Genomic DNA, 19,386 nt, shown 5'->3' on the forward strand with positions numbered 1-19,386 from the left:
AACACTTCCTCCAGCAAACATACCCCCAGCAGTGTGGTTCTCGCAGGAGAGGACTGGGGAGGGCAAACATGGAGATGACCTTGGATTACAAATGCAGCTGACTGATTTCCGAGTTTCAGGGCTGAGGCTGGAACACACGTGGCCTAGGGGATGGCATCCCTCCAGGTCCCCCCCACCCCCGGCCCCCCGGAGGAGCCAAGGCGCAGGGACCAGGGAAGTCGTGCTCTCCCAGCCCCTTCTGGCCAGTGTGCTGCCCCTATGCTGTCACCCTCTGTCCACCCTGGCAAGGACAAACACATTCTGCTTTAAGCAGGAAGACCAAGATGGCAGTGGGATGTAGGAAAACCCAGGAAACAGTACTCAGTATTTCACATTCCTCCTCAAAACGTCAAGTGATGGGAAGAACTTGACAGAACGCAGGAATAAATGTGCTGTGATACCCACATGCAACACAACCAAGAACTGAGGGCAAATTCACAAGCCACGCCTCCTAACCTTGGACAACTTCCCTCTGTGGAAGCATCGGTGCTGCAGATCCAGAATCAGCCTTATACTTACAGTCGAGGGCTGTTCATTCCCAGCTCTTGGTGCCTACACTCTCGTGGATGTAGAAAGAACACTGGACAGGGAAAGACCTTCCGGACACACCGCTATTTTGCTGTGAGGCACGAAACAAGCCCCATACCCCCACTAACATGCTTACCCATTTTGGTAAAAGATAATTAATGCCTGCCACTCCCTCAATTCCTAGAGCTGTGGTGCAGCTCACATGAGAATGACTTGTCAGAGAACTTTCCAGAGCTTAACACTAGATGAATGGGAGGTGGGGGGCGGGAGGCATTCCAGTTACGGGTAGCCTGCCCCAACACACCCCCACACTTGCCTTCGTGGGTCCCCTCCAAGTGCCCATTTGGTCCAAATGCTGACCCCCCCCCCCACCCCCAGAGGCTAAAGCCCAGGGCCCAGCACTGCTACTGGTACCAATGCCAACTGGGAATGAATGTCCTCCAGCCCGAGAAGCAGAAAATGTAAGAGTTAGCAAAGCAAACAAAGAGGAACCCCTGGAGCTTCCTATCCAATTGTGGTTTTTGGGGCATGAGCCACCAGCCCGCACCTGCACAGGTAAAGCCCTGGCAGGACACTGGGGGCAGGCACGTGAGGAGGTCCCTGCAGCTGCCCAGAGTGTCTAGCCAGGGGCACTGTGGGACCGGAGGCTAACCTGTGGAAGCCTGGTCTCTTCTATTCCCACATGGGTAATGATGCAATGCACAGGTGTTTGCCCTCACTGTGGCCCTTCCCCATCCAGAAAAATCACCTACCATTTACAGGACTGTGCAGTCTCAGGGATGGGGGTGGCCTGGGAAGGCGGGACAGCTGGGGTCTTGTGAAGTTCCTGGTGCACAGCCAAGGTTGCAGCTAGCCCAGTGTGCCAGCACAAAGGGGTGGCAGTATAGACTGGGCAGTGGGAGGGATCTGGGCCACTTCTGTTTTAGTTCACACATGGGACAGTGGCCCCAGGCCACCCCCACCCCAAACTGGGACTGACTGGGAGTAGGTGAGCATGACCTAGAAAAGGCAGAGATTAATGGCGTAATTTCCTCACCTGCCTGGAGCTCAGAGCTGAGGGAGTTAGAGGGCCAGAGAAGCAAGAGTCTGCTAACCTCAGTCAAAACTAAACACAAACACTGCCTTCCAGCCAAGCCCCGACCTATAAAGCATGAAGCACAGATTCACCAGAAGAGAAGAAATCCGGCATCCAACATTTACGTAAGACATTCGTGTACCTTGGATTTGTTTTTTGACTTGTATCCCTAAGGAGGCGGTAAAACTTGCAGGGATAATTTAGTTTTTCCAAGCACCTTATTTTGTCAAACAAGAACTAGAAACAGTGAGATATCCAGCTTATCCAGAGGAAGAAGTCAGTGAGCAAAGGGCCTACCCTGCCCTCCAACAGCCAACAGGAAGCGTTTGGGGCTGGGAGTGGATGAGATTGTTCCGAGGCATGTTTTACTTTGTCAGGTCACCCGGCTGAGGCAACCCAGGGCATCCTCGAAAATACCACAGGTGCTGCTTCTTAAAGTGCAAAGAGACCCCAGAGGATTATGCAGCGTGTGGGCCTCCACCCCACGCCCAGGGTACCTTAGTGTCAGGCTTCTTCACTGCAGAGGCCATGGCCCAGCCACGGGGAATGGGGGGCAGCCAGTATCTGTAGCAGCCTTAGCAGGGTTGCTGTGTTTGGAGGGCAGAGGTGGGAATGAGAAGGGTTCTCAGGGGCCAGTGGAAAGGCCAGGAAGGGTGGGGGAAGTCCCGGGAAGAGGATGGTGTCAGGCAGGCACGACGCCCTCCTCACGACTCTCATGGTCCCTGTACCGTTAGCTCCTCTGGGCTCTGCCAGCCTGGGAGCATGAAGGACGGCCCTACACGGCACCAGCAGACCACCGTACTTCAGGGCTCCCCACACACGGCCCACTTCCCACAAATACCCCTGCTGGCGCAGTACGAAAATGATTCCACTTCAACACCAAACACACTGAACCAAACCCCAAGTGCACCCTGGCACCCTCCAGCTGTCCCCCCCGCCCCCAACCTTGCGCACGCGCACGCACGCACACAGCAGCAGCGTTTCTGTAGCATTGTAGTGTGTTCCAAGGCAGACCAGTATCTAGGCTGGTCTCCCTAGCTCTTCCCACCAACGGCTCAAACCATCTTCTTGGGGTGGGGGGGGGGCATCTAGTGACCGGACGTAAGTGGGACCCCAACAGGCTCTCGGGCAACCACCCCTGGGCAGGCACCCTCGTTCTGCTGTCACCAAGACGGGTCCGCCTCCACCTGTCTGCCTCTTGGCAGAGGTGGGGAGAGAGCTAAATCTCGACGTCTGTAGTTTTCTTCCTTTTCTTTTTAAAAATCATTGGAGGGGGTCTTCCCATTTTTCTTCCAGTGTTCCTTTGTTTTAAAGGGAACGTATCCCCAAAGCCTGTGAAGCGAGGAGGGGGTGCGTGAGGGGTGGAAGCGGCGACACCCTCTCTCGGTCCAGGCATGAAGCTACCTTCCCTCTGCTCTGATCTGATCTGAGGGCGAACGCCCTCAGCACTGTACCTCGGAGCGGCAGAACCGTGGCCTGCATGTTCCCAAGGAGGCTGCTGGACAGGCTGCACGGGCAACGGGGGTGGGGTGCAGATACGGAAGGTGGAAGCGGCAACAGGCGGGAAGTGTTCTCTTTAGGGGCTGCCGGCCCTGCCCTGGGGCAGCCTGAAGCCCCAAATCTCCTCCCCTGGCCAAAGCCCGTGCTCTGTCCAGTGGGCAGATGCCCTGGGCTGGTGTGAGCAGACAGCTGAGGGAGGGGGTCCGGGGAGCAGTGAGCGTGTGGAGGGCCACAGGGCCGCTGCCTGGCTAGTTCAGTCCTCAAAAGGGTCCAAGTCAAAGGGCAGGGCCCCGGCTGTGGCCCGCAGCCAGCCCCAGGTCTGCAGTGCTGGGCTCAGGGCACTGGACGGCCCAGCCTCTGGCGGACTGTTGGCTGGTGGTGCTACTGCTGAGACCTCGAGAAGGTGAGAGGAGAGAGGGGACACCCTCCCCACCCCTGCCCCAGGAGACCCGGTTTTGTTCAAGGCCAAACGCCACCCCGTCAAAGAGAGAAGACCGTGTCTCCTTTCGCCCTGGGCCTCGGGGGCTCACAGCGTGTGTTCGGCTTGAAGCTGGGAGGGGAGCAGTGGCTGCATCGGGGACTGGGGGGTGGGCGGAGGCGACTGGGGCGGTGACGGCTGACTTGTGACAGGTGTGGAGGTGAGGAAGGGCACGGTGGAAGCCAGGGCAGAGGGGGAGCTGGGCGTGGCGCCGGGAGGCTCGCTGATGGGCCGGTTGTGGAAGAAGAAGGGGCACTGCTGGATGAAGAGCTCAATGATTGTCTGGTAGGTCCGTGTGGCCGTGAGGGCGTCCATGGTGCTGAAGTCGGGTCTCATCAAGGTGGGCCAGAAGCAGATGGACAGGTTCTCACTGGTCATGAGATTCACCTTGTTGTTGTGGCTGACTCTGTAGGCGACACCAAACTCAAGGTCAGAACCCGCAGCAGGCCTGGTCGAGGATCTCAACCACCTGTGCTCATGGTCACTGCGTCGCCGGCTGCTCTCCTGGCCCGCCCACCCGCAGCCCGAGAACAGAAAAGGCCCAGCACAGCTCTCCGGGGCCCTGGCCTGCGAGTTGAGGCCCGAGCCCCTCCACGCCCCGTCCTCTGTTCCAGTGTCTCCACGCGGCTCTGAGGCCCAGCTCACAGGAGGCACCCCGCCCCCCCCCCACCCAGCCCTGTGGGTGGGCAGGATGCCTCAGGGACTCTCCCCCAGGCCCCCAAAGCGGGGCAATGCTCTGGCTGTACAGAGAAGAAGCGTGTGTATCCCAAGCCAGGGTTCATAAAACACTCCTTCATCAGGAGAGGAATAGGTCTGGCTGGAAAGCAAACCTATTCTGTGTGTGAATAAATGTGGGAACCACGCGGCTAACTGGTTTCCTGACTGTGGCTCCGGGCACTGGCTTGACTGGAGTTCACTCTTTCACACTGCACACCCGTCTCGGCCCAGCGTTCTGTCACGCCAGTCAGGAAACACGAATCCTGGAGAAAGCACTCTGGGTGTGCGGGGGCCACGCAGGCCTCTCTCAGGCAGATCCAGGGCAAGAACCTGAGGCGGAGAAGCCAAGAGCCCAGCGTGCTCCTGGCGAGCCGGCACCCCAACAGGCTGAGGACGGAGCCTCGCTCGGCCTCGCTCTGCAGCCAGCTGGCCCTGACTGGAGGTTTTCAAAGGAGGGAAGACCAAACGGCAAGCCCTGCAACGTACTTGTTCAGGTGAGAGATGACATATTTGAAGACTTCATGGTTTTCCTTTGGGAATTTCTTGAGTACCTCCTTAAGGGCGTGTAACTTCTGCTCCCGGTCATTGATTTCTGAGGAAAGAGAAAACCAAGACCAAGGCTGGTAGGCCTGGGGCTCAAAGCAGATACTGGTCCTGGGCAGTTGGCCAAACTGGTGGGTTGGTGGCCAGGGAAGAGCACGCTGTATACTCTACCTTCTCTGAGGGAAGCCCAACCCTATCCTCTCCCTGCAAGCCGGTTCCCAAGGCTGGCACACCTGGCAGTGGCATGGGGCTAGGGGTCAGGCCTACCTCCGTGTCCCAGGCCCCTGCTGAAGGGGAGCGCTGTACGCCTGGGGCTTCCTGGCCCCCCCACCTGAGACTCCACGATCCAGAGAGAATCTACCATAAAGAACACCATTCTTTGCTCATCCAGTTGCCCCTGGAGACAGGCATCCCAATGCAGAAAGCCTGCCTGCTTCCTGACCAGACGGGTGAGCGCTGCCACCCGCCCACGCCGACAGACGGTCTAGGGAGGGAGTTTGTCACAAGACCAGGGCTCTGTCCTTTTCCTGGAGTCACAGGGACCCTCCACATATCTCCCTATTGGAGGAGCTGATGGAAACAGTGGGGGAATTCTTACGTAGTTCATCAAAGGGACGACATACCCCCTTCCCCCACTACCGCCCAGAGTCTGCCCATCATGGGATCCTGATGTACTGAGAGAGGGAAAACAAGCTAACCCAAATGAAACGCGTAATCCAGGCCAGGATTCAGCGAGTCCTCACGATCCTACGAGGCTGGGGCTGTTATCACCCCACCTCAAGGATAAGGAATCTGAGGCCCAGAGAGGTTGCAGAAATCAGCCTCTTGGTCTGGGAACCAAACCCTCTCCAGATGGCTCCAGAGTCTGCGTGAGGACCACTGTGCTCCCTGGGGCCCTGGTTCCCCCTTCCTGAGGAGACCTGGCCTGCCTTGTCTGGGAGAGCCACCCTGGGCTAGTGAGACAAAAATGGTCCAGAGACCACTTGGAACCAGTTGGTCGAGAGATCTCTCTGAGCATTGAAAGATATCCCTATGGCCACTTGTCGGAACTGAAGGCTATCTCGAGGACTCCAGGGCTCATAAAAATCACAGGAGGGTCCCATGAAGAGATGGCAGCTCTCCCACAACTGACGGCTGTGGGTGGGTGGACAGGGGGTTCGTTAAGAAATATGATGGTTCCTAACTGGTCTGGGGACACGGGCTCCTTTAGGATGGATGAGAGCTCTGGACCCTCTCCCACAGATAAACTGTGTATAGCCCTGTCTACGGTTCCTGGAGCTTCACAGACTCCCCAGACCCATGTGTTCTTTAGGAAGCCTGCGGCCTCCTAGTTAAGAACTTCTGTAGGAGGTGACGTTCCTAGAGGGTCACAGTCTGGGAGCCTCAAGCTAGACGTAGAAGGACAGATGGAACATAAACGGCTGGTGGGGAGGTGTGGGGAGGCACAGGGAGGAAGGGTTGTGTGGCGGTCTAGATCTTGTCTCTGACACCACAGCTGTGTGATCTCGGGGAAGTGACACGTCTGAGCGGCATCTCCGTGTCCATAAAAGAGGCTCACGACAGCGCCTCCTTTACTTGGCAACACCACACCATGAAGTGAAGAGCTCACAGCCAGACACACAACAAGCACCTGGGAGCAAGTCTGAGTTTCAGGGGACCAGTGGAAGAGGCGGCTGCAAAGATGGCAGGCATGGAGCTATTGAGAGTGTTCGCTGGCAGGCTAACGAGCATGAAACCGGTGAATGTTTTGACTTGAGAGCGTGGCTTGATAAAAACAGTGTTTTGGTAACATCTGTCTGTTAGAAGATGACTACAAACCCCCCACAGGAACTAATTATGTGGCGCCATTATCAGTTTCATTTCTCTGAACCCAAGACTTCAACTTCAAGGGCACACTTTTTGTCTGGCCTTGAGTTTCAAAATCCTTTACTGTTACATTTCAATAAAACGTTTACTTAAAAGAAGGAAACTGCTCAGGGTGGGGGCGGGGGTGGAGGGATGAACAACTATCCTGGAAAACATGAGAAGCACATGCATGCTGAGTCTCAGAATAGCTGCGCCCTTCCAGACGGGGCTTGGCACAGGTCTCTCCGAGGCGCCTGTACGACAAGAACACAGCTGTGTACGAACGGCAGCACCTTCACGTGAGAGCCCAGCCTCACCCGTCCTCCTGGCTGGACGCAGGAAATGGGGCTGCTACTGGCACCGCTGGCCTGGGACGTCCCCTCTCCTTCCTATCCACTGAGCAACAAGGGCGGCTGCTCCTTCTCTCTCTTCCAGGCGGTGGGCCGGGGGGATTACAGCACCTGCTCAGATAGTGATTCAAGGGCCACCCTCAGGAATGCCAGCCTCTCTCCCCGTCCCGGTGTAGCACATCAGCAAGGTGCCTAACAAGGACCTAGATGGCCAAGCTCCCTGGGCTTCGTCTCCCTCTCCCCGCTAGCTGCTCGGGGCAGGTGCTCGTGAGCGCCGGGGAGCACCAGAAGGCTGGCAGGAGGAGGGGGAGGACGGCAAAGGGAACAACAGGAAGCCTCCCAGTGCAAAGCCTGGCCCCGTGAAAAACAAGGTCCACCTCGCGGACATCCTTCTGACCTGACCTGTCCTTCTGTCTTGATTTCCCTCCAGCAAGCAAACCACCACAGTGTCGAGGGACCCACTCAAACTGGCAGTCTTTCCATGGTAGTCACGACACCAGTGACTTTTTACCTCTGGAGGGTGCAGGAATGTCGGCGGGGCAATTTCACAGTTGCTGTTTGTGCAGCCCTCCCACCACCTGAGGGAAGGTGGGGCTGGTTTATCCAACAGGCTGGCTGAGAAAACCCACTCAAGAGGCAACACCAAGGACACAAGGCTGGTGAGGGGAAGGAGGGGTGGGCACCAAGCTCCGTCTCCAAGTCCAGCACTCCTGCTCTGGATCACCTGCCTGCCACCATGCTCAGAGCCCTCGCCAGCTTCAATAATCCTCTTTGAAAGGGGTGAGGGGCTCTATAGGGCTCAGGCCTCCTCAGCTAAAAAAACATACTTTTGAAACCATGTGTCTGTCAACTGAGACATCAATACAGGTTCAGGAGAGGCATCTGAGGTCAGCTGAATCAAGACGAAGTCTGGGGACTTCCCTGCTGGTCCAGTGGGTAGGGCTCCGTGCTCCCAATACAGGGGGCCTGGGTTCGATCCCTGGTCGGGGAACTAGATCCCACACGCCGCAACTAAGAAGTCCGCTTGCTGCAACTAAGAGATCCTGCATGCCACAATGAAGGTCCCGTGTGCTGCAGCACGAAGGCCTGGCACAGCCCAAATAACTAACTAGATAGACAGATAGATAGATAATTTAAAAAAAAAAGACGAAGTCTGGATACAGACCAGGGAACTTGGAACTGAGGTCCCAAGAACTTTGGAGCAAGAGGAGAGGACAGGACTTCCCTGGTGGCGCAGTGGTTAAGAATCCGCCTGCCAATGCAGGGAACATGGGTTTGAGCCCTGGTCCAGGAAGATCCCACACGCTGCGGAGCAACTTAAGCCTGTGCGCCACAACTACTGAGCCTGCGCTCTAGAGCCCGCGAGCCACAACTGCTGAAGCCCGTGCGCCTAGAGCCTGGGCTCCACAACAAGAGAAGTCACTGGTATGAGAAGCACACACACTGCAATGAAAAGTAGCTCCCGCTCGCTGCAACTAGAGAAAGCCCACGTGCGGCAACGAAGACCCAACGCAGCCAAAAATAAATAAATAAATAAAAAAAAAAAAAAAAAAAAAAGAGGCCACTGGGGACCTCAGAGGCTACCTTGCTACACCTCTCACAGTATACAGATAAACCAAGGCCCAAAGAAGTAAGAATGCTGGTCCAAGGTCACACAAATTGGTGTCAGGGGCCCTAATCCCAAACATTGTTCTTGCCCTGGCTGTGTCACTCTGCTGCCATCTCTGGTACCCAGGCTGTCAACCAGGCTCTAGGCTTGGATCTGCTACCGCTCAACTCAGTGCCTAGAGGAAAATCCCTGATGGATTTTGACCACCTTGTACACCTGCACCACCAAAAAAGGAAAACACCGGCTCAGGCCACACCTGCTCAGTGACGCACGCAGGCACACACGGCACGCAACGGCCACCTGTCCTTCTGGGGGAAAGTGACTCCAAGGCTGCACTCGCACTCTGTCGGGCCCAGAACGGAAGTTTCAGGGCGTCCTTCTCCTGGAGGTGTGACCTTGCAGTAACCTGTCCAATGTCTCCTACCCAGCAGATGAAGGCAGGGATGGCACACTTGCCATCTGTCCCGGTCCCACACAGGGCCTGGCACACGCTAGGAGACGAGGAACAGCCCCATGCCCTCAAGCAGCTAGCTGGACAGACAAGAGGAAGCAGGACCCCAGGATTAGCAACATCACACGGCAGCATGTGAACACGAGCCCAGGGAGCAGCCAGACTGGTCCGCCAGGTGACCTTTCCAGTCAGTCATCTATTAATCTCTAGCCCCAAGTTGTCTCATCTGTAGATGGGAAGGGTGAGACGATAGGCCAGCAGCCTGAACCATCGGGGGTCATGTATCCCTTTGATGATCTTTTTTTTTTCTTTTGTGGGGGATGGGCCACACTGTGTGGCTTGTAGAATCTTATTTCCCTGACCAGGGATCGAACCCGGGCCCTTGGCAGTGGACGTGTGGAGTCCTAACCACTGGACCGCCAGGGAAGTCCCATCCCTTTGACAATCTGATGAAAGACAATGGTCTTCTCCGTAGACTTAAAGGCACACACACAACTCACAAGCAGTCTATGGGGGCTAACGAGGCTCTGAGGCCAAAGGTCCTTAGGCTCTGAGCCTCTGGACCAAGACAGGCAGCTCTAGGGCCTTTTCTGGCCCAAAAGACATAGGACAGTGTGTGTGGGGACTGCTGGACCAGAGGGATTCTGGATAGGTGGTGGTGGGGTTTTGGGGGGGCTGTGAGAGGGAAAGAAGATGCGGGGCAAGAATAAATGATACTGTTTCTTGAAGGCTGGGGTGAAACATGAGGACGAGACAGAACAGGGAATTCAAGCCCCCTTTAGCTGCCTCCTGAAATCCTGGTCCTCTCTGAAGCCAAGCTCAGGTGCCATCTCTTCCACGAGGCCTTCTACCTTCCTCTCTCCTTACTGCGTTTCTGCACTTCCAGCTCAGGTTGCTTCACACTGTCTGGAAGAGAACTTAAATGAGCACCCGGGGAGGGCAGGAGCAATGTCTCAGCACACAAGGTCACGCCCAGCTTGCCACTCCCTAGCAGTACGGGCTGCGGCTGCTGCTATTCATTTCTCAATCTCCCACACATCACCTTGAATGTGGTAGGAAAATAACTGGTGAATAATTACAAAAATCTCAATTTGTAGGCACAATTTCACCAATGTTCACGATTGTGAAATTTTGGAGCTTACAAAACAATTTGATAGTGACCTTGATATTTGTTGTGATGGGATCGGAAACCATTTCCAAGCCCTTAACACACACACAGACACAACAGCTCTTAGGTACTACGTGGAAAGAGCTGGTCAAGTTGACGTTGCCATGGAAACCCAGCCAGGCTGAGAAATAGCTACTTTTGGGCATGAGAACCTTTGTTCCATCATGTCCCTTAACACTAACTTTGGCACTGCCTGGTCGGTATTGCTGGCTCAGTTAAGCTCTGACACACACAGCCCCACTCTTCACTCAACTGTTGAGGCCGTGAGAGGTGCCATGTCAGTGAGATACACTTCTCTCTACCAGGTTCAAGACAACGGAGCTCCAGCTGACTAGCTTGGGGCACAGGAAACACACAATGGGAAGAGGAAGCGGAAAATCTCCACCCTTTTCCAGACTGCAGTAGCAGCAAGAAGCTCCCTTCCTTAGCAAGGGCAGGCGGCGGAAGCTGCTGTAGGAAGGCAGCTGATTCCCTATCAATAACACCTTCCTCTCCTGCCCCCCATGACCCTCCCAAAACAAAAAGACGCTATGTCAGCAATTCCCGCAGAAACAATGGGATTCTTTCTGCGGGGTGCCAGGGCTCTAAAAGCCTCTAGATGGCGCCAAGTCAAGACAACGCTGTCAGGAATTGCTGCGCTTCCAGCAAGCTGGGTACCAGCCCACACCTTCTCTTCCTAACTTCTGCCCAGAGACAAGCTTAGCTTGGATGGAAAGAAAGCTGGCTCTGGATGGAGATTTCCCATGTGTTTCACATCTGAGCCAGCCTAGAGCCTGCTAGAGAAGTGACTGCTGGGAGGACCTCTATCTTTGGATGGTAGGACCAGAGCAGAAGCTGGCACCTGTCCCCACCCCCTAACTCACCTGGAGAAACCCAGACTCCTGTCCTGAGAAGGCAGATGGGGAAGGCGGCCAGGGAACCCTATGACAGTCCCAGAAGCTGCCAGTGCTTCTACCCCATCCCTGGAGGCTTGGGTAAGACTGGGGGTGCGAACAATTTCATCAGCTAAGACGGTGTGCGTAAAATATGGTGGTGAAGGTGGCACTAGACTGTGGAAACAAACACCACAGGAAAGGCAAACCGTAGAACAGTGACTCTGGGGGCTTTGTAGCGCTGACAGCAGTCAGGTTCTGACAGGGACACCCCTCCCCTCCACAGTTGGGCTTCTGTCAGCACCTCTATTTCCCGAAGCCACTAAGAGTCTATGACCCACATCTTAAAGTCCTGCGAATTTGTGACAGCCCCCCCATTTTTGCCCACACCATCAGCTTTGTGAGTAAATCGTGTTTGCTTAAAACTCCCTCTTTTGAGTTGGGCAGTGGCAAGATAAGACTAATGTGCTGGGGTCCCAGGAACACAGCTCCCTTTCCACTTCCCCACCCCCTTGGTCGCTGGCAAAGATGCTCCCTTCTGTAGCTGCACAGCAGCAGTTGATTCTGGGGTCTTGGCCCACCAGAGGTACAAAGTAGAAGGCTGCCTTTGGCTAAAAAAGTTCAGAAGTGTCACCCCGTGGAAAGCTTGGAGAGGTCAGGCCCCCCCCCAGAGCACTACATGAAGTCCAGGAAAGGCTGCCCAGTGGGAAGGTTCCCACATGGTGGACAAATGCCTCTGGAGAGAGGCGAGCCAGGGCAGAAACAGCTCTCGGGGCAGGCAGGATGGCGTGCAAGGTGACCATTAAAACCAGAGATGCTAACTTGCCGCAGCCTCAAGTGATCACGTGGTCAGGACCACTGGCGCTGCCCCTCCCTCAAGAGCATGGCTTCCTCAGAGGCTATCTGGCCCTGCACCACACGTTAAATTCCTTCTAGGAGAGCTGGGAGAAGAGGGGTGAGTGAGAGGAGGGCAAAGGAAAGTAATATACCTACCACTTAACAGGTCTGTGACATAGCCTTGCCTCCAGACCTCTCCTAACCTCATTTAATAAGTATGAGAAGGGATGGTAACAGAGGAAACTAAGGGCCAGGGAAGATCACGCTGGCCATGCACACACCGTGAACAAGCAATGGAGCAGAGATCTGCTCCAAGTCCGACATCAAAACCAGGCTCTCAACTCACGGAGTTCTGGGGCCACCCACAACTTTCTTGACAGAACCCTCAGAGAAGCGCCTCTGGTCAACCAAGGCAGGGGCCTAATGAGTCAGCCCCTTCGGTGCCACCTTGCTAGCTCCCTTTCCTTATGTCCTTCACATCTCAGTTCCAAGAGTCAAAGTGTCAGCTCTCTGAGGGCAGGACCCATTCTTACGGTGCTGCACCCCCTCCCTCAATTTTCCCAACACAGAGTCCGCCTGGGGCGCTGCCAGGGGCCCACAGGCTACACACCGCTGCCGCTACTCACTGTGTGCCTCCACCAGATCAATCTGCATGTTGTATGGGACCAGGGGGTCTGGCAGTTCTGAGAAAAAGCTCTTCATGGCCCCTGCCACAGTGTTCACTGTGAAGTCCTTCTCTGCCAAATCCAGGTTGTGATCTGAAAGGAAGTTGGGAGAGTGAGGCCAGAGCAGTCTAAGCTGGGCAGAAGCAAGGAACACTCAGCGCTGGGGATAAGCAGAGAAACGAGGACCCAGGGATGCTGCCCAGGGTAGGCATGGAGCCTGGGCAGGGACTCGGGATCATCACAGACTGGACAAAAGGTGGCATCCCTGGGTGCTGCTAAAAAGAAAGAAAAGAAAGTTCTGAGATTCACAGACAGAGGCTGACACCCAACCTTCCAAGGTCAGCCTTTGAGTAGAGGAGCTGCACCCCCCATTCTGTGCCATCCAACTCCCCTTGTTTGGCCTGGATGTGCTGCTACCTTTTCCTTACACCCTCACACTCAGGGAAAACAGGAGGAGGCTTTCCCAAAAGGCCAGCTCCCTTTTCCTGGAAGGTTACAAAAACGTTACCAACAACCTGCACTGCCATCTCTATCCCTGCTCCTTGTGGTGATCGGGCAACGAGGCTCATTTTCCCCTTGCTGGTCCCTTCCAGCTCATGATACCTCTGACCTCTGTCTCTAATTTTTCTTTACATACTTTATTGCATTTCTGATCGTAACAAATCATCTACTGATAGATATCAGCTGTTTCTATTTGGGGGTTGTATGTAACCCATGTTACAGATTCTGGCATATAATCAAGTGTATACCCAAGGGTGGCTTTACCCTCATTTTGACCTCCTGCTTCCTATCTTGCAAGACTAACGCACATTTTCCTTCTCCCCTGGGTCACCTCCTCCCGCTGCCAGCCAGCACAGACTGACTGTGGTGTTACGAAGTGCTGTGGGCCCCTGGGTGCTGGGGTGGGGTGCCTGCCCCCAGTGCACACTGGTTAGCTGCTTGGTCCTGCAGGCCCGCACAGGCTGCCTGGCTTGGTCTGAGGCCCAGTCACATGCTCAGTTGGACCCTACTTTGATCCCCAGCCTACTTTCCTCTTTGGTCAGTGACATCTGTGAATTTTTACTGCTTTGGCTCATTTGCTTCTGGCATTGGTGGGTGTTCAGTTCTAAGAGTTAGAGTTTGGCTGTTGGGTTAGGGTGAAATAGATTTGGCCATCTGGCTGTAGGCCTCTCAGACCTGATCTAGCTTAGGAGACAGAAGTCCCTGCCAAGAGCCAGTCTAATTCATGAGAGTTCAGCTTTGGGAGTCTGGGGCCCAAGGCTCAGCTCATCACAAAATGCTCCCTTGCTTTGTTTCTCTCCTGCAGGGACTCTGTGAGGAGGCTACTCCTGTGGCCCTGGCAAAAGAGGACTGTCATCTCAACCCAACCTTTACATCATGTGCCTGAGATTAACCCCTGCACAGCCCAGTCCCAGGGAAGCACGGCCCTTTCCTGGTGAACGCGGCGCGTGCCGGGGCGAGCTGGGACAGTGTCCGTGGATGGTGAGGTGTGGGGGCAGCCCGGCTGAAGCCGGTTTGGCGGGGATGACACTTCTGTTCGCTGACAGGGGCCAAACACTTGCTCCTTCTCAGTCACCCAGCCAGCACCTCTCGGCTTTGGGGCTGTGTGGCAGGAGCACCCCCGAGGGGCTGTTGCGTCTGCCCTGACTGGCCTCCGGTGCTCGGCTGGGCTGTGGCCTTACCTTGATCAAACTGTCTTTGCAGACTCTCCATCTCTGACTTGTTCCCGCTGACCCGGTAGATGCCTTCAGTGCTCAATCCTGAGAAGAAACAAGCAGGTGTCTTAGGAGCAGGAAGTGGAGAGCAGAGAATGCGGAGGACTGCACTTGAGGAAGAAGGGGAGAGTCCATGAGGCACCCACTGGGAGAGAGGAACAGGGCTAAAGCACTCTTGACTTGCCTAGGTGCTTCAACCCACTTTTGCCCATTTTCTTTTTCACGTAAAAATATTTGTTTTTTGTAAAAATTAAAATGATACAGAAACACATCAGACAAAGATATCTTTTGTCCACATTTTGATGTATACTCTGGAATTTTAATTTTTTTTAACAAAATGGAGAGAATACTGTTTTAACCCACCCATTTCATTTACAAAGTATGTTGTGAACCTAAATCATTAAATGTTTTTTTACAACGTGATTTTAAAGACATCAAAATATACAGTAACTTAAAAACGATCTATTGTTAATCATTTAGGTTTTTCCAAGTTTTCACTGTTAGGAATAACCCACAATTATGTTTTTTGATAGCTAGTTAAGTTTAAAAGATTCTTGGCAGTGTGTATTTCTTACTTTGTGAATTTCCTATTCATGTTCTTGTTCATTTTCCTATAGGAGTGGTTCTTCTCATTTTGTACTTGAATATTAAGGAACTGACTACGTTAATATTATATATCTTTACATTTTTTCCCTTTTGTTATGTCTTCTAATTTTGTGTACTGAATTTTTTGGAAGTACATAATTCAAAAATTTTAGGTTTTCAAGACCCATCAACTTCTTTCTGATGTCTTCATTTGTTTTTATGGTTAGAGAGGATTTTCCTGTTCCTAGATCAGATATTCTCTATTCTTCATTCTTTTCTTTCTCTCTCTCTCTCTTTCTTCCTTTCTTTCTCCCTCCCTCCCTCTCTTTCTTTTCTTTCTCTCTTTCTTATTTATTCATTCATTCATTCATTTATTTATTGGCTCTGTTGGGTCTTTGTTTCTGTGCAAGGGCTTCCTCTAGTTGCAGCGAGCGGGGGCCACTCTTCATCGTGGTGTGCGGGCCTCTCACTGTCACGGCCTCTCTTGTTGCGGGGCACAGGCTCCAGACACACAGGCTCAGTAGTTGTGGCTCACGGGCCCAGTTGCTCCGTGCATGTGGGATCTTCCCAGACCAGGGCTCGAACCTGTGTCCCCTGCATTGGCAGGCAGAGTCTCAACCACTGCGCCACCGGGGAAGCCCTCTTCTATTTCTTCCTTCTTGTTCTTTTAACAACTTTTTTTTTTACGTTTAACTCTGCGATTCTTTTGGAACTTACTTGGTGTACAGTGTTAGGTAAGGAAAAAAGCAATGCTAAAATTCAACTAAATAATAACATGGGAGGATATAAAGTACCAAGTGAGAGAATGACTCCCTCCACCCTTCACTCCCCACCCCTCGGCACAGGAGGTACTGTGCAGCTTGCAGTGGACTCCAAGCACTGTCTCTCAGCTTGGTTCTCCTTCTCTCCAGGAAGGAAAGTCCACTGTTGCACCCCTAAGACCATGGGTCTAAAGGACAATGACGTCACTGTGAAAACCAAGATGGGATCTCATGGCCAAACCAACCCTGGTTCCCTTCTGAAGATCATGGTTTTGAGCAACTCTGACCAGCTGAAGGGGCACTGAGGAAGCACCCTGGAGCCACCACTGAACACCAGAAGGCAGTGCGGACAGTGGAGAGAGGACTAGGCCCCAAAGTCCATTAGGAGGCTCTTGAGAGCCAAGTGTCTCAACGTCAGTTATCACCGTAATTGATGCCTCTGGAGAGGCACCCATCAGGCGAGATAAAAGCAGTCAGCCTGTTTCTGGAGCCCCAGATTGGTAGCAGGTGAACTGTGCAGAACATCAAAGCAAAAGTCATCAATTCCCTAGCCTAAACGCTGTTAACTGCACGTGGGCCCTTTCACCCCAGAGAAAAGGGGGTTAACACACCAGCCTCAAGGACACCCTACTGTGCAATGCCCAGCTACAAGGGAGCTGCGCCATCACTGTACTCGGCACAAGAAGTGCAGACACTATCCAAACTTGAGGCCCTGGACACACCCCAGCCCAGTGGTGGCCTTTCCCACTGCCCTCCCTTTTGGAGTTAATATTTCCTGCATGGTCACCATGTTGTGCGCTGGGCTACATGCTTTCCCACATCCACCACTCATTTGTTAGATGAAAGATGATGCCATCGAATCCTCAACCCCTTATGGTGGGGCTAACTGGATGGAGAGAGAATACAGATGAGAAAAGGGAGATTCAGAAAGGTGAAGTCCGCACCCTAAACTGCACAGCTGGTAAGAGGCAGAGTGGTCTAAGTCCAGGGCCTCTGCTACTCTTCTGCCTCCACACTGTTCCAGAAGATGCTTGACATTCATCCACCATCAGGCTGGGGTCCAGACCAGAGTCTCCCCCCCGCCAATCCCCTCAAAGAAACATCACATTTGAGTGAAACCCACTGGCCCTCAGTATTCTGGGTAGCCAATTTTGAGATGGTCCATCCCCTCTATTGCTGTCAACCTCCAGAAGTTAGAGGTCAGGATGGCCCCTGTTCACCATCCCTAGTTAGTAATTTTACAATGGTCTCTTTCCTCAGTGACTTTTCTAAACTATTCTCAGACATATTTAAACTTTCTACCTATTTCACATCTCGGGTAACACGTCACATGCTTACACATGAAATCACCCACGTTTTGACAAGCCCTGGGTATGTGTCAACAGATTCAAATCTTCACCCCCTAGGTTTAAAAAAATCACTACACTTTTCTCTTTACCTGAATGTCAGCCCTCTCTAATACAAAGAAAACAATGTTACAAACGGCAGGAGCTTAAAAAGTCCTCGATGAGGTAGCAATGTCCACAGTTCCTGAGCCCCAGTGTGGAGAGGCACTCTCTGCACCGGAGAAGATCCTGACAGCCTCAGGCCATTCATCATCTTCTGGCAACCCTGACCTTCAGCACAGACAGAGGAGTCCTCTGCGTTGTCTCCTAATGACCACCTGCCCCGGTATCACAGGGCAGAAAACAAACTGCAAGTTAGCTATCGGGAAATTATCGGAGGTGCGGGCCTGCTGAAACCTCACTAGATGGATGATCACAAAAATGGAAGCATCTGAACGCGCAAGGCCAGCTCCATAGCATCAGTTAATCATCAACTTAGTATTTCCTGTAATCTGGACATGTGTTTATATTATGAAATCCCACTTTAAAATAGCAATTCTGCCACTGCTCTCCACAACAACATGGCATAATTTAGGAAAGGTATCATCTGCTTGGCCAGTACAATTTTTCACAACTATTAATTAGACATCAACTAAATAAAAACAAAAATCTTAGAGTAGACTGCAAACTGCAGGCTGCTCGTGAAACAGAGAGCTAGCAACACAGGTGAGAACTAGGATGCCTGACAGAGCAAGGGCAGCTTGCCAAGGAGCCCAAGACCGGAGCAGGGAAAGGGCTGGGGGCCTGGAGCAGGTCCCTAGGCAGAGACGCTGGATTCCAAGGGGTGTGCATCCTGGGACCCACAGACCCACACAGAAACACTCAGGGGCTGACTCTGGCTCACACCTGCCAGCAGAAAGCAGTACCCCCTAGCCACAAGATCTGTTCCACGGCTAGAGGTCCCACTGAGAAAGCTTCAATCTTAAGCTCTGAGGCATCTCTACATACCAGAAATCTCGAAAGACCCATTACCATAGCAGAATCTCGGCAATAGGTCTATTTTTTTTTTTTTTTTTTTTTACAGAGCCCTACTGATTTCTTTGGGAATCTTTTAATCTTTGGGAATAGAACAAGAGAAACAAGTTAACATGTGGGAATAGAACAAGAGACAGTTCAGAATAGCCAAGGCTGCTATCTTCAAAAATCTAAACAATTTCTGTGTAGAACAGTCTTGTTCCAATGGCTCTAGAAAACAGAGCTATGACTAGAATGGGAATGACAGGAAGGCAAATATTGTCTCAATATATAAAATAATAATAGCTACAGCTGTCACTCATTATAAAGGGCCAGAGCTTTTGAACTCCCTTCTCACTGGATAGCCATCTGTCTGGGATGCTGTTTAAAAAGATTAATACCTGGTCTAAGAAGACAGCTAATAACACCAGTAATAAACCATTTATTGAACGCTTGCTGTGTGTGAGGCACATAATGCTAAGTCCTTACCGTGCATTTTTACATCAGTTCTCACAATAGCTCCTTCAGAGAGATTATTACTAATCTCATTTTACAGATGGGAATGCAGAGGCTAAGAGGCAAAGTAACATGCACGAGGTCAGAGAGCTAGTGAATTGCAATCTGAACCCCATCTGCTTCCAGAGCCTGTGTTCTTCTACTACTGCGTTTTAAGTCACTAGTTTTCAAACTTGAGCGTGCAGCAGAATCACCTGGAGGGCTGGTTATAATATAGGTTACAGGGCTGCACCTGTAGGGTTTCTGATTCTGTTGGTTGGGAGTGGGCCCCCAAAATCTGCATTTCCAACACATTCCCAGGTGACGCTGATGCTGCTGGCCCAGGAACCATACTGTGAGAACCGCCACCACCCTAGAAGACGGTCCAGGCCTCTAAGGTCCCTCTGACTCCTAAAATCTATGATTCAATAACATTGGGGGGCAATATACAAGGAAAAATAAGTACCAGATACTTCAGGGACAAAGCATCTCCAAAAAGTATTAAAACTGGTGCTTTTTATTTGTTAGCAGGCCTCTACACATTATTTAAACCACGGCCATGTGTGATTTTTCAAAAGGACATTAAAAAAGAGAAAAGCAAAGAGGCCTTATTTTTCTTTCAATAAATATTTACTGGGCTTCCCTGGTGGCGCAGTGGTTAAGAATCCACCTGCCAATGCCAATGCAAGGGACACGGGTTCGAGCCCTGGTCTGGGAAGATCCCACACACCGCAGAGCAACTAAGCCCGTGCGCCACAACTACTGAGCCTGCGCTCTGGAGCCCGTGAGCCACAACTACTGAGCCTGCGCTCTA

General features: G+C 52.7%; 1 protein-coding gene across 2 annotated transcripts in view; it reads right to left on the reverse strand.

Annotated features, from left to right (window-relative positions):
- Window positions 1-298: 298 nt before the first annotated feature.
- ARHGAP35 (Rho GTPase activating protein 35) overlaps window positions 299-19,386 on the reverse strand; it is a 118,649-nt gene continuing 99,561 nt past the window's right edge. Inside the window, exons 4-7 of one of the 2 annotated variants that reach the window (XM_082438216.1) lie at window positions 14,360-14,437; window positions 12,639-12,770; window positions 4,824-4,929; window positions 299-4,026 (exon numbers count right to left, since the gene is read on the reverse strand). In XM_082438216.1, the coding sequence (XP_082294342.1) occupies window positions 3,669-4,026; window positions 4,824-4,929; window positions 12,639-12,770; window positions 14,360-14,437 (674 nt within the window). In that variant the 3' untranslated portion in view covers window positions 299-3,668. Of the gene's footprint in view, window positions 4,027-4,823; window positions 4,930-8,301; window positions 10,042-12,638; window positions 12,771-14,359; window positions 14,438-19,386 lie in introns of those variants that run through there. The other variant, XM_082438217.1, reaches the window with a different exon arrangement.

The sequence above is a fragment of the Balaenoptera physalus genome (genome assembly GCF_965194825.1).
Source record: "Balaenoptera physalus genome assembly, chromosome: 19".
Classification (NCBI taxonomy): domain Eukaryota; kingdom Metazoa; phylum Chordata; class Mammalia; order Artiodactyla; family Balaenopteridae; genus Balaenoptera; species Balaenoptera physalus.